Genomic DNA, 15,148 nt, shown 5'->3' with positions numbered 1-15,148 from the left:
TTAGGGGATAACAATAGATGTTGATAGTTTTTTCAGTTGGAATTTTTAATGACTTGTACAAGTTGATAGATATTAAGATTTCTTTCAACAATTAATTTGTTGGTTGGCACACACATGTCCAAAGTTGGTGAGAGATAATATTCTTTACTAATGATAATAATAATGTGTGTGCTTTTGTTGCATTTCTTTTAGTAAATTTACTAATTTTATAGTATACCTCATTCATTCATTTGGTTTAGATAATGTGACACCAAAGGGTTATAGCCACATTTTTAAAACGCGGTTATAACCAAATTCAAAAAAAATCAAAAGGGCTATAGTTGCGTTGAAAAACGCGGCTATAGCTGTCCCCTATAGCCGCTTTTTATAAGCGCAGCTAGAGTATGTCCTATAGCCGCATTTCTAAAAACATGGCCATTGGTCCTGGACTGTAGTTACGGGTTTTAGGCTACAGCTGAAAATGCGGCTATAGGTTGAATTGTCTTATAGTCACGTTTTCAAGAGCTATAGCCACGTTTTTGAAAACACGGCTATAGAATTTTTTTTTTGGGTAGTATTTGTGAGTCCAAACTCACCAATGATAGCTCGCCTTCCTATGATGATTTTTGAACATAAAATTCAATATTTTTCGAGCAGATATGCTTAATTATAATTGGAATTGCTTTTGGATAATCGATTTTGCCCTGAGCCCCTTGTTTTCTTAGAACCAATATTGAGGTCCATTGTCACCTTTTGTGGCAATAGTATCTTGTGAATTCTAGTACAGGCCCAACACAATTCTGTCGTATATAGGCACCATTTAAACTTTTACTGATTCCTTTTCGGTTTGAATTGAATTTATTTTTCTAAAGGACGCTTATAATTTATGGAGGAAAATAATATGTCATTCTAGTTCTGAATGAGAGCTGCATACAAGAGTTCATTCCAAGTATCAGGTACACCGGCTAGGCACCAATGGCTGCAATCCATGAACCTGTGTCCAAAAATTCCATAAAATGATGGATGCCCATCTTTTCTAAGTTGCGATAGGGTTGTAACATTGAGCAAGTAGACCGGCTTCGAAATGGTGCCGAGCACTTTCTCTACCACCAGCTCTGCTGGCTCTGGACCTCCTGGATAATTTTGGCCAAGCACTGGTTGTGCTTGCCCCACGCATTGATTTGCACTGGGTTCCCCCCAGAAACTTCCACTGATTCAATAAAACATACATATAATTATAAGAAATGAGGCACTTTTTTTTTCTATGTTATGAGGATGTACAATAACTAAAAATACTAACTAATTGTATAAATAATGAGTGATTTTTTTTAATTAGGAAGCGATTTTATCTTTTAATACTAATTGATTAAGAACGAGTTTCTCCATCTTGGATGGTTACAATGTCTTTTCCCTTTACTCCAATCATTGAACTTTCAGCACAATGTAGTGTAGAAATTTAGCAGTAGCCGAAACTGTTAATGTTATAGTCAAGTAAATTAATTCACAATTTTCTAAAAAATTAAACTTTTGGGGAATCAATAATTTATCATGATTTGATCATTGTCTTCACTCTACCTCTCATTTAAAATGTTAAAAAACATCTTACATGTTGGACCCTATTTATTAAGGGGAAAGTTAGAATTATGATTAAGTAATTAAAATTATAATTTTTAAATAACTTAAACTTTTGGGAGAATCAATAATTTATCATAAATCAAAATTAGAAGTAATTTTGTCCATTTTTAAAAATTTTTAGGGAAAAGACTAAAAATGCTAGAATTGCAACAAAGCAACAATAACAAAAACAGAAACAAAATGCAAGGTACTTACTTTGAATGATCTGGAGAAACACCTTGGAAGAAGACCTTAGTTTTTGTGGGGTCGACACTGTAGTCTATCGATTTAGCCCATGTTTTCAAGGCTATCTCGAATGCAATCAAGCGATTCATATCCTTGTAAATCTTTCCCCCCGTTTGAATAAAATCCCATCTGCATTATATTCCAAAAATAATTATTCAAGAATAGGATAGAAAAGCCATTAACTTCAACATAGAGTTCAAGCACAAAAATTAAAAACCAAATTAAAGTAACAATAATATATAAGGGTTCTACATACGGTTGTTCACTTCCCGTGTGAGTCCACCAATGCCATGTATTGAAAATTGTTACGTCGATTCCATTCCATACTTGTGCGCCTGCAATCGTGTCTAGGTTAAGAACACGCTCCTCACTTGTGTTTGTAATGTCAACAAGGAATGCATTGCGGTAGAACAACACTTTAACATCGTACTCCTGTGGATTATGGAATATGCATGAGTACATTGATGGTGAAATTATGGAGGAAGTGTAGCGTCTATCTTCTAAAATATTCGAAGTCATACAAAATTTAGAAGTTTTCATACGGAACTATGATAATAATTTCTTGAAGATCGAGGTGAGATTAAGTTCTAAGCAACTTATTTATAAAATACAAAAGTTCTAAATTAATTTGTGAATGAAATAATAAATTGAAATCAACCTTTTATTATTATTATTATTATTATTATTATCATTATTTTTTTTTTTTTTTTTTTTGAGAATGTGAAATCAGCCTTTTGAATCTCTTCTGACATAAATAATAACATTTACTTTCGTATAAAAGATTCTTAGAAAATTGAAGGCAATAACTTGAGTAGTATATTCTATCCAAGTATATATAAAATATTGTTATGTATAAACTATGTCGATTGTTTCTTATTCTCAAACGTAGAGCTTCTACCAATGAAGTTGTATAATTTAAGTGGTGCGTATTAGTTAATTCAGATACATCTAATTGTTTCTCAAAAAAAAGATACATCTAAATATTATTCCCAAATTTTTATATTAATTATTAGTCACACCTAAGTTGTTATTATAACATTGTTATTCTTATATAATAAAGGGAAATAATACTTTATTAAAACAGTAATTTATTCATATATAGAGACAAACATCAAAAAGAGAAAAATCAATTCAATTTCAACTACAAAGAGTGTCAGGATTATATTTAATAGTAGATAGATTAATTTGTCGGCGGAGATACATGTTTCAAATTACGATTCTCCCTAACATTTCAAAGTCCAATCATCATATTTGCCCATTGCCACGAGTTGTAATCATTGTAAGATGTGGTCTATAGTGAAGCAACATACATGTTTGGAATATGATCCCAAGATTTAACCTCGAGATGCAATTATATTCTTAAACTTACCCAGTTTACTTGCCATTCAAAAGCAACTTCCCATAAAAATTTAAAAAATTAAAAATAAATAAAAAAGCAAATAACTTGGACATATGCTTCTGAAAAACTGCAAGAGCAACCTAAACAGCATATTCTCCAAATAATTATTATTTAAAAAAAGAAACTCATTTATTCCTTCTTCATGATAATTTTTTATTTTTAGTTGTATATTAGTCCCTTAGATTCTAGGCCCATTTTGAGTTTCTTGTATAGCATGCTACTTGTATTGCACAGTCTGCACTCATATTCAAGTGTGGAACCATGTCTAACATATATAGTGGGGCGATGCCCCCTCACAAAATTTTTTAAAATTAAAATAATAGTAGGCAAATATAAGACTCAGCAATATTTTTTATATATAGACTTGGCCCCCCAAGAAAATAATTGGGCTCCCAACTATGACATTTCTGTGTAGCAAATTAGAAAAATTTTGTATACTCAACAGAGTTTGGAAAGATGTAAAACTTTCATATAAGATAATTTTGTAGAAATATAACTTTTGTATGCAATATATATGAGTTATGACTCACTTTGGAATTAAAAATCCAAGACATGTTTGTGCGGTACTTTGAGTTTTTCTTGAATTGTAAATCAATGTGATAGTTTAGTCTCAGCCCTCGCAAAGTAAAATCCTGGTTCTGCCCAGCTCATAATCATATACTTTCTATATAAAAACACCTCTTGTACACAGTGGTGGCTTAAGGACATTTTTTTTTTTTTTTTTTTTTTTTTTTTTTAAGGGAGGTCAGCATTGGCAGAGCTAAGAATTTGTTGGGGTTGGGGGCAGAAAAAAAACTATTAAATTAATTGCTTCAAATACAAAAGAATTATTCCATAACTCTAATTAACTAGTCATGAAATATGCCTTAATAAAGAACATGGTTAGACAAAGAATTCAAGGAACTCATAATCTCACCGTGAACGTGAATGTCGAGACGGCCCCAGTCCTGGTTAAGGTGTAGTTAGCCGTCGGTACAGCTGTATGAAGCATGCAAGTGAGCGATTGCCATTGGTTCAAACTCAACGAGTCACCCACAAACATTAGGCTTTTCCCTCTAAGTCTTGACAACAAATCTCCACCATTGAATCTACATTGAACAAATTAAGCAGAGTCCGATTAAGATATTCATGATTAGCACACACGCAAACATACATATATTTGTGTGTGAGAGATGTGAAAAATAGAGAAAAAAATACTCAAAAGAAACAACAATCACATGGCAAAAAGAATTACTAGTATTGGCAATTTTCCCATGTACGTCCACGGAGTTGTTGCGTTTTTATTATGTCAAGGAGAAAAATATAACAGCCACCGTATTTTACAGCTCTAAAATACAATAGCTATACCCAAATCTGAAGCGACAAATAAATATCCTAAAATAACTGGACTAAAATGTGCCAAAACATGGGCAGACCGGTCCATGGATTAAGCATAAAAAATTCTCCCATATAAAACCTAAAGCTTTTAAGTCGAGTCAAGTCACAAACTAGATTGAACACAAATTAAGCTCCACATAGCCCAATAATTTTATCCTCTGCTTATATTATCATCCACAGCCATCTTATAGGAAATTTGGAATTTTTAAAGTATTTTTTTGGGCCTTTTTAGTGCCTCTTTCTATCATCCACCAAATAGATAAATGTAAATAATTTGCATATTAAGCATGTGTCTGGCTCCAAATTAAAAAGCTAGTATATTTTACTATTCAGCTTATTTTTTCTATTATTCATGAGCTTCATTGTATTTTTTGATACTATTCATAGGTTCCACTATATTATTTCAGCTAATTTTTACATTTATCTATAGTACTTTCAGCAAATAGTTTTCAGTTTCAACAAAATAAGCGGATCTCAAATAGATTCTAAAAGACGTCAGGTGATCGATCCGGGGATTTGCAATTTGCTTATATGCTTCCATAAGATGTCATTGTCCCATATAGCAATCAACATAGAGGCAAAAGCCATAAGATGTCAAGAAATTAAAAGTGGCGCCAAATTTACCATAGCAACAAAATATTTGAACCAACAAAAAAAGTTGGAAAATTTTCTAACAGTAATCATAATCCTTTCATCCGATAATATTGCAAAACAGATTGTTATCCAAAACAAGGTAATCAAAATCGTACGGGTACCGGCTGGTATGTACCGTACTGGTATGTATACCGGTATTGAAACATCAATGTTTCGTACTGGTTTAAATACCGGCCATGTATCGGCCATACCAGCCAATTTTGGGCAATATTGGCCGATATCGGGCGTACCGGCCGATACAGAAAAAAGTTTTTTTTTTTTTAGGGCAGAATGGTAACTTATTAGTATTATTTGTTTTCTTAGTATGTAATGGTAACTTTTAAACTTTCTATTTTTTATATTGTGTTTTTTCTTTTTTCTTTTAATTGATACTAAAGTCTAAAACCATGAATAATTAGTTCTGAATTGAGGAAATGTTTTATGGTAAACTTTTATATTTATTATAATATATATACACACACATTCATATATACATACATATATATTTATTTATTTATAAATATAAAAAATAGCGGTAAATCCGAAACGGTATACTGGTATTGACCAGTATCCAAAATATATCGTACCGCTGGCCAAACCGGTACAGCCTCCGGTACGGTATTGACTCCTTTGATCCAAAAAGAACAAAGTAAACCAAACCAATTTTTATGAACAAATAAGTGAAAAGAAAAAGATATATAGAAAAGGGTATGTACCTTGGTAAGTTGCAGCCAGTGGGTTGCCATCTATATTTGAGATAATCTGTGTCTGGACGACCATTCTTTTGGCAATCGAATTGCTTCTCAATGAATGTGCAGCTTGATGCATTGTAAAGAGGGTATGATGTATCGAAAACCCAATTCCCTTGGTAAAGGTCACAGCCACTCTCTACAGCTTGTCCCACCTTGTAAGAATGCTCGCTGTGTACATGGTGCAAAAGAGAAAGTAGTAGTAATGCAACAGATATAGAAAAAGCTCCCATGACCATGAGGGACAATTTGTTGTTTTTTGTTGTTCAGGGTTAGTCGGTGAAACTCGCAATTTATGTGATTTTGAATAGAAGCAATGTGTATGGATTATAAAATATTAATTATATAATATTTAGAAGATTATAAATGTTAAAAAAAAAAGGTAATAATTTCAAAAAAGAAAGGTTATCCCAAATTACCAATCAATGATTTTGTTTCAAGTTTTAACCCAAATTGCAATTAGATACTAAAAATAAATAATGATTTTGTGCACCATAAATGACTAATTACCATATTATGAATCTTCAAAGGACATTCCAAATTTTCATAATAATTTAGTTGCGCACATTTTATCACTAGTTGTAAAAAAGGTTTTTTGCTATGACTCATTTTTTGGAAACGAAATATAATATTCCTCACTTTCTATATATAATATAATAAAAAATACTATTCATTACCTTCCATCTTATAACAAATTAAAATGAAGATCAGGGAGATCCAAGATGAGCTTTTTAAGGTAGATGCATCAAAGCGGCGATTCTCTAAACCGTAATTTGAAAATTCAAAAATGCATGTATTCTAGGAGCAAAGACGGAGCCATGTATTGGCCTTGGAGGCTATGCCCCCCCCCCCCCCCCCCCCCCCCCCCCAAAAAACTTTTTAAAAATTTGACTATTATATATATATATATATATGCACAAGAGTTCGTTTTACAATTTTACCCCCAAAATATATACACTTGCCCCCCTCCCCAAAAAAATTACAAACTAACCCATAGAACCAAAAAAGAAAACATTTAGAATTGCTCAATTTCCCAGAGAAACCTTCCAAAAAAAAAAAAAAAAAAAAATCACAAATCCAGATAACACAAGTTTCAAAAAAAATAAATCCAGATTTAAAAAATTGATTTTTTTTGTTTCCTCATTTCTTCAGTTCTTCTCTTTGAATCTCTTGCAATCTCGTATCTAATTGTTAGCAGCAAATATTCAAACTCATAAATGAAATCTGGACTTTAAAGAGAGTTTAAATTTGAGTTTGAGAGAGAGATAGAACTAGGTTTGGTTGAGAAAAACAGAAAAAGAGAGAGGGCAGAGAAAGAGAGAGAATTAGTTATGGTTGAGAATAAGGGAGAGGGAAGATAGTGTCAGATCAAAGTCACTATAAAGAGATGGTTTGATTAGAGACCGTTGGATTCATATACAATGAGCCATTGGATTATAATCATTACTACTGTTAATGTCAGATAATATTATTTCATGTCATTTCTCTTCAATTTACAAGGACAATAGATAGTAAGAGTTTTTGTCATGTTATAGGTAAAAGTTGCTAAAGAAATTTGGCTTTGGGTTTTGACATATATTATTAAAAAAATATATATTACTACAAGTTGGTGTATATTTATAGAAAAATAAACACTTGTAAGACATTTACGTGGTAATATTATTTCATTTGTTTGTATAACTATTTTGAAATTCTAATTATATATATATGGTACGTAATTTGAAATTGTATCTACAAATATGAGATATTGATGTTAATGAATGTGAGTTTATATTAAGCTTGCCCCCCTTTGATTCAAATCTTGACTCCGTCCTTGTCTAGGAACATAGAAGTAGATTTTGGTTTTGTTTTCTATTGTACATAATTTGTATAAGATGAAAATGTTTTTCCAATTTATATATATATATATATATAGAGAGAGAGAGAGAGTAAGTAGAAGTTTTAAGAGACTAGTAGCCAACGATAATTTTCGAAGAATTCTTATATTTAGAGCTATTACATGACTTGAATAGCTTTTAAGTTTTTTTTTTTAATGAATAATTATTTCTTATTTTAAAGAACGATATTTGTTTTTAAAGAAAAGTCATTCCTCATAATGATAATATAACTAAACATAAGAAATGGATTTGGCCCTTAGCCCCCTTGTTTTCTCAGCACCAAAATAAATTCCATAGAGACCCTCATGATAGTTACTTTTTTCGTAAATAGTTTCACGTGAATTGTGAAATTCTATGTAGGCCCGGCAACAATTCTTACATAGGCTTCATGTCGACAATTATTGATTTCTTCGCAGTGTGAATTGTACAATTTATTCCTTGTGGGGAAAATAATAGACTATTCTTTTTTCTTTTATTTTGAGAAATAAAATAATAGACTATTCTAGTTCTTAACAATGAGAGCTGCGTATAAAAGTTCATTCCAAGTATCAGGTACTCCGGCTAGGCACCAATGGCTGCAATCCATGTCCCTGTGTCCACCATGTCCATAAACTGATGGATGCCCATCTTTTCTTAGTTGCGATAGGGTTGTAACATTGAGCACGTAGACCGGCTTCAACATGGTGGTTAGCACTTTCTCTAGCAGCAGCTCTGCTGGATGTGGACCTCCTGGATAATTATTGCCAAGCAATGGTTTTGTCTGCCCTGCGCATTGATTTGCATTTGGTTCCCCCCAGAAACTTGCACTGATTCAATAAAACATATACATACAAATATAAGAAAAGAGGCAAAAAAAAAAAAAAAAAACTCTGTTTTGAGGATATACAATAACTAAAATTACTAACTAATTGCATGTATAAATAACGAGTGATTTTTTTTTCTTAGGAATCTATTTTATAATCTTCCATACTAATTGATTAAGAGTGAGTCTATATAGGATGGTTATAATGTCTTTTCTCTTTACTCCAAAACATTGAGCTTTCACCATTAAAAAAAAGACTAAAAGCTAGAATAGCAACACGCGCCCGCGCACAAAAAAAAGAAAAAAAAAAAGCAAGGGTACTTACTTTGAATGATCTGGAGAAACACCTTGGAAGAAGACCTTGGTTATTGTGGGGTCGACATTGGAGTCTATCCATTTAGCCCATGTATTCAACGCTAGTTTGAATGCAACCAAGCGATTCAGGTCTTTGTATATCTTACCCCCAACTTGAATAAAATCCCATCTGTATCATATTCCAAAAATAATTTATTTAATTAGGAATAGAATGGAAAAGCCATCAACTTCAACATAGGGTTCAAGCACAACAATTATAAACCAAATTAACAATAGGGGGGGGTTCTACATACGGTTGTTTTCTTCCTGTGTGTGTCCACCAATGCCATGTATTGAAGATCACTACGTCCATTCTTTTCCATACTTTTGCGCCTTCAATTGAATCTAGGTTAAGAACAGCCCCCTCACTTGTGCTTATAACATCAACAAGGAATGCATTGCGGTAGAACAACAATTTAACATTGTACGCCTGTGAATTGTGGAATATGCATGAGTACATAGATGATGAAGTTATAGAGCAAGTGTAGCATATCTATATCTCTTCTAAAAAATTAGGAGTCATTCAGAATTTAAAAGTTTTCGTATGTATGTCACTTTAAGATGATGTTTGATATATTTAGTATTTACCAGAGTCATAGCTTGAGACTACAGAGTAGTGGCTAAATTACTATAATCCTGATCTTGACATTTTAGTGAACCTGGTACGGTAGTTCTGCAGAAGAAATACCTTTTAGAGAGAGAGAGAGAGAGAGCCGTAATTAAATTGTTTTCAATTCATATTGACTTATGTCTATAATTTGTATGATGCCAATTAGTTTATTTGGATACATCTTATTATTATTCCACAAGTTTTTATTAAGTATTTGTCGTTGGTAAGTAGTTATTTTTAGATAGGCTGTGATTGTTATATAGTGTATTTTATAACTGAAAACGTGACACGTGAGGGTGTGAAAACACACTGTGTATAATAGGATTTATCCTTCTTAGATAAAGAGAAATAACTTTATTAAAACAGTAGTTTGCTCATGTAAAGAGACAAACATAAAAAAGAGAAAAGACTTAGAAGTACGAAATCAAAAGCCAAATAATAGGGAATTCTCCCAATGCTATTTCAACTTCAAAGTGGTCTCATGATTTTTTAAGAAGGATTTAGATACGGTGTTGTACTACAATTCTACTATTTAGTGAGATATAAAGGTTAATAAAAAGGTAATAAAAAGTTAACAGAAAAAATAAAAAATTTATTATGTTAACTTTTTCATCTCACATTAAATAGTAATTGCATGATGCAATAGCTAATCCAAATCCATCCATTTTTTAATGGTAGATAGAAGTGTCGGCTTAGATACATGTTTCAAATTCGGATTCTGCCTAATATGACAAAGCCCAACATCATATTTGCCCGCTGTCACATGAGCTGTAAACAACGTAAGATGTGGTCCTAGTGAAGCAACATATTTGTTTGGAATTTGATCAAATGGTGGAAAACTTGTCTTTCAGGAAGAAGATCCAAATGGGCGGTTGAAAATGATTTTGTAAATTATATTTTTTCCTTTTATGTCAGAGTAAAAACGAGGGCTTACAGCATCCACCCATTGAAACCTCCAAGTTAGCCATATACACATAGATAGAGAGTAGTGAATATTTGCCATTTTTGGCTATGAGAAGCGGATATGTGATTACTGTATGTTAACTTAAGAATTTTCACTTTTTCTCTTTCTTTTTTTGTTTTTATCCTTTGTTAAATGCTAATTACTTTTGTTTCTATACTAATGCTATATATGATTCTTACATTTTATGGTCAATGAGAAGCAATTATATTCTTAAACCTATCCAGTTTGCGGGCCATTCAAAAGCAACTAATTACTTGGACGTATACTTCTGTAAGATTCCAAAAGCAACTAACTTAATTAAATACTTCTGCAAGATTCCGAAAACAACCGAAACAGCATATTCTCCAAAAAATTATTATTAAAAAATAAAAAATAAAATAAAAAAACTCATTTATCCCATCATAACAATAACTTTTTTAAGAAAAATGTTTAGTGCAAATTCTTTAATATACACGTAGTATACATGCTCTACAAATATAAGGGAAACTGTGATTTCAAGTTATAGAATAGAACTTCAAAACTATGACTTGAAGTCACAGTTTATCTTATTTTTGGAAATTATGTGTACTATATGTACAAGTATGTGTAATAGACCCTCCTTTTTTTTCTTTTTCTTTTTTTATTGTTAATGTATATTATTCTATTAGACTCTAGGCCCATTTTAGGTTTTTCATCTAACACATATACACATAAAGCATACTACTTATACTACACTCATATACCTTTTATATAAAGGCACCTCCTATACGGTTTATTGCATAAAATACAATAGAATATTCCATAATTATAAATAAATGGTGCCAGCCCTAGTTAACTAGTCATGACATGTGCATTAATATATGAACGTACGTAGTGAAACTAAGAATTGAAGGAACTCATATTAATCTCACCGGGAATGTGAATGTGGAGATGTCCCCAGTCCTGGTCAAGCTGTATTTAGCCGCTGGTACAGCTCTATGAAGCATGCAAGTCAGTGATTGCCATTGGTTCAAACTCAGCGAGTCCCCCACAAACATTAGTCTTTTCCCTCTAAGTCTTGACAACAAATCTCCACCATTGAATCTACATGAACAAATTAAGCGTGGTCCAATTAAGATAGATGTCCATGATTAATATATATATATATATATATATATAGTCTCTTTTGGCTTTGAAATTAGATGTATCTCTATCTATTTGTGGACAAAAAGGTCGATAGCAACTTGACAGCCATGGATTGTTTCTTTATTCGAAGAAGTTAAGAATTGGGTCATTGTTGCCTGTGAGAATCCAACTGTATTGGACCCCATAGAAGAAATTATGATTCCTTTTAGTTTTAGGTATAAGATTCTCACACCCTATACGCAAACCAATTTTCTGTTAATTAATATATAATATTATATATGCATCATCATAGCATTATTGGCAAATTAGTCTATGCTAGCTACGTTCTACCAATCTTGCAAGGTGGATGGAAATGATCATGACAGCCACATCAATATTCTACAATTTTTCTTTTTCTTTTTTTCCTCTTGAAAATAATTTTGCTATAAAAAAAAAATAAAATAAAAATAAGAAACCAACACAAAATGGCTCCAGGAGGCTTCTAAGTTCTAATAGTCCATATGTTATGTATGAATCCTAATAAATGTCCATTTTTCTATGCTTGTTTACCAAATTTGTATTAATCAGGTTTTGTCTAAAATGGTGTTTTCAAAACATGATATCACAATTTTAATTAAAATTGTGTTTTGAGTGTGTTAGGAATATGTGCTTTATTACTACTTTTTCTAAATAAATGACATATGACATCACACCCTACCTATTCTCACAACGACTTGAGATTTGGGTAAAATATGAATGCTACTTGAAAATTGGATGAAAAGGCGCCATATAGATAACAGAATCATAATCATTGTTGTTACTTGTAGTGGGTGATGAATTGATATTGAAAAAGACCATGGAAAAGCCACATAAAGGTTGAGTAAAGTGAATGGAAAGCCTAAAAAGTCAATACTCAAAGTTTTAAAGTTTTTTCTAAGGGGGTAAATGACTAAATGTAAATAATGTGCATTCTAAAATATGTTAAAAGTCTTTATTCCAAACTAGAGGCAAGTGAATGTAATAATAGCAAACCTTAATAAGGTTATTGCAATTTTTCTACTAAATAAAGCCTATGTAAGAAAATATATTAATTAAAGTTATTCTTGCAATATAGAAGAAAATAAATTACAAGAAAAACACCAACTTAAGTTACCCCTTACCCATTTTCTTTTCATAAAAAAAAAAGGATAAAAAAAAAAAAAAAGCACATCACATAAAGGCTTAGACAAAAACATTTTGGCCTCTCTCTCTCTCTCTCTGTAGGTTTGTTACATTGAATATTAGCCAAAGCCTTTCCCATCAGAAAAAGGTGAGGAGGGGGTGGGAGTGCGGGGGTGGGTAATCCCTTGGTTGGACTTTGTTTTCTTCATGAAACAGTCAACAAACCTTAAAGTCTACGTCAAGACAATCAATGGACACTTCATCGCTAGAGCCTCCCATACACTTAAATGGGTACACTTCTCGAACTTTATAGTATTAAATCTTTAAGGTTGAAGCCAATAAGTTAGAACTCAAATCACATTGTTTTCCTAATAAGAGGAAAGTGCAAATTAAGTAAGATTATGATTTCCAATCTGTTGTATATATATTTAGGTCCATGATAAATATTTCTATGGGCTGTAGACTCAATGATTAAGACAAATCAAGATAAGCGAGGATACTAGCCCCAACTTAATTAATTACAACATCCACCTTATAAATGCATGAAAAGCAAGTTCAATCATAAGGGAATCACATAAAAGTCCTAGTTTTTTTTTTTTTTTTTTTTTTTTTAATTAAATATTTCAGAGGTGTAATCCTAGACATGCGGTTCATGAAAGTAGTCTTACTATTTTGTGTATAAGTAAATTAATCTGTAGTAGAAGGAAAAGTATCAATGTTCTGTTATCTCTTGAGTAGTGAATGCAAAAGTATTCACTCTGTAACTTTTCCCACGATTTGCTTCTATATATGCCCCCATATCTACATTGTCGTATTCTTTGTTCTCATTCGTCTAGCATTGTCTCTACTCATTTTAAAAAAAAAAAATTCTTTGTCCCATAGAGCAACCATATAGAGGAAAAAAGCCATAAAGATGTCAACATCTGAATTAAAAATGGCGCCAAATTTACCATAGCAACAAAATATTTGAACCCAAAAAAAAAAAAAAAAAAGTAAAAAAATTTCAAACAAAAATCTTATGTTTTGAGGAAGTCACTATATACCCAGCCGGCCAAAATTCATTCAACCGACAATATTGTAAAACAGATAGTTATCCAAAAAGAACAAAGTAAGCCAAACCAAAATGTTATGACCAAATAATCATCCATTGCCATCTCTTGTAAAAGTAAATTGGATCTGATTGGGTATAAAGCATGCAAACTTTAAAATAAGTGAACAGAAAAAAAGATATCTAGAACAGGGTATGTACCTTGGCAAGTTGCAACCAGTGGGATGCCATCTATATCTGAGATAGTCTTTGTCTGGGCGGCCATTCTTTTGGCAATCGAATTCCTTCTCAATGAATGGGCAGCTTGATACATCGTAAAGAGGGTATGATGTATCGAAAATCCAATTCCCTTGGTAAAGGTCGCAGCCTGAGCCAGTACTCTCTGCAACTCGTCCCACCTTGTATGAATGCTCACAATGTACTTGGTGAAAAAGAGAAAGTAATAGCAATGCAACCGATATAGAAAAAGCTCCCATGACCATGAGAGAGAGAACTTTATTTTTGTCGTTGATGGGTAGTCGGTGAAACTCACAATGTATGTTATTTTCAATGGAAGCAATGTGTGTGGATTACAGAATATATAAGGTGCTTGCGTGGTTGTAATAATTATTCAGAAGATATTAAATTAAAAAAGGTAATAATTTACAAAAATAAAAAAGTTATCCCAAATTTCAAATCAATAATTTTGTGTTACAAATTTTATCCCAAGTTGTGATAGAATACTATTAGATTCTAAGGATTTAGGATCCAAATATATTAGAACTTCAATGTGTAATGTTGGCAAACCATGATCAAAACTTAGAGTCTAGAATTAGGCTGCTCAAAGTATATTTATTGTAAAGTTAGAATCGAGTAATTACAAAAAATTACTGTTCACTTTCTGCAAGGCTCAATCGATCGAAAATTAGACTTGATCGATCGAAGCTCGTGTAGATTGTTTTTTGCAGAATTTTCCAACTCAGCCCAAGCTCATATGATGTGTAGGGCTTTATGTTTTGCCTTAAGTATAAAAGGAAAAACCCTAGCCACGTTTTATTGTTGTTATTTATGCTGTGTGTATAAATCTCTTGTGAAATCTAGAGGTGTTTGCCTTCATACATACTTAGGGTTATCAAGATCAAGATTGATGTCGATAGCTTGGTGATCATTTCAGTTGTTGCATAAAGAGCTTAAAGAAAAACACAAGTGAGAATACTTATGGTTGCTGTGAATCCAAGAAAGAAGTAGTTCATGGACTCAAAGCTGTCATGTG

General features: G+C 32.1%; 2 protein-coding genes across 2 annotated transcripts; both read right to left on the bottom strand.

The window, feature by feature from the left end:
* Window positions 1-776: 776 nt before the first annotated feature.
* LOC115955097 (protein trichome birefringence-like 43) lies at window positions 777-6,666 on the bottom strand. Its single transcript, XM_031073150.1, has 5 exons — window positions 5,965-6,666; window positions 4,155-4,326; window positions 2,096-2,271; window positions 1,810-1,968; window positions 777-1,189 (listed from the first exon to the last, which is right to left on the bottom strand). The coding sequence occupies exons 1-5, from the start codon at window positions 6,234-6,236 to the stop codon at window positions 889-891; spliced, it is 1,080 nt and encodes a 359-aa protein (XP_030929010.1). The 5' UTR covers window positions 6,237-6,666; the 3' UTR covers window positions 777-888.
* A 1,424-nt stretch (window positions 6,667-8,090) lies between these two features.
* Window positions 8,091-14,441, bottom strand: LOC115958573 (protein trichome birefringence-like 43). Its single transcript, XM_031077004.1, has 5 exons — window positions 14,098-14,441; window positions 11,495-11,666; window positions 9,285-9,460; window positions 9,002-9,160; window positions 8,091-8,680 (listed from the first exon to the last, which is right to left on the bottom strand). The coding sequence occupies exons 1-5, from the start codon at window positions 14,376-14,378 to the stop codon at window positions 8,377-8,379; spliced, it is 1,092 nt and encodes a 363-aa protein (XP_030932864.1). The 5' UTR covers window positions 14,379-14,441; the 3' UTR covers window positions 8,091-8,376.
* Between the last annotated feature and the right edge of the window lie 707 nt (window positions 14,442-15,148).

The sequence above is a fragment of the Quercus lobata genome, chromosome 8 (assembly GCF_001633185.2).
Source record: "Quercus lobata isolate SW786 chromosome 8, ValleyOak3.0 Primary Assembly, whole genome shotgun sequence".
Lineage (NCBI taxonomy): Eukaryota > Viridiplantae > Streptophyta > Magnoliopsida > Fagales > Fagaceae > Quercus > Quercus lobata.
The sequence above is the reverse complement of the archived record's forward strand: the minus strand, read 5'-3'. Positions and strand labels throughout refer to the sequence as shown.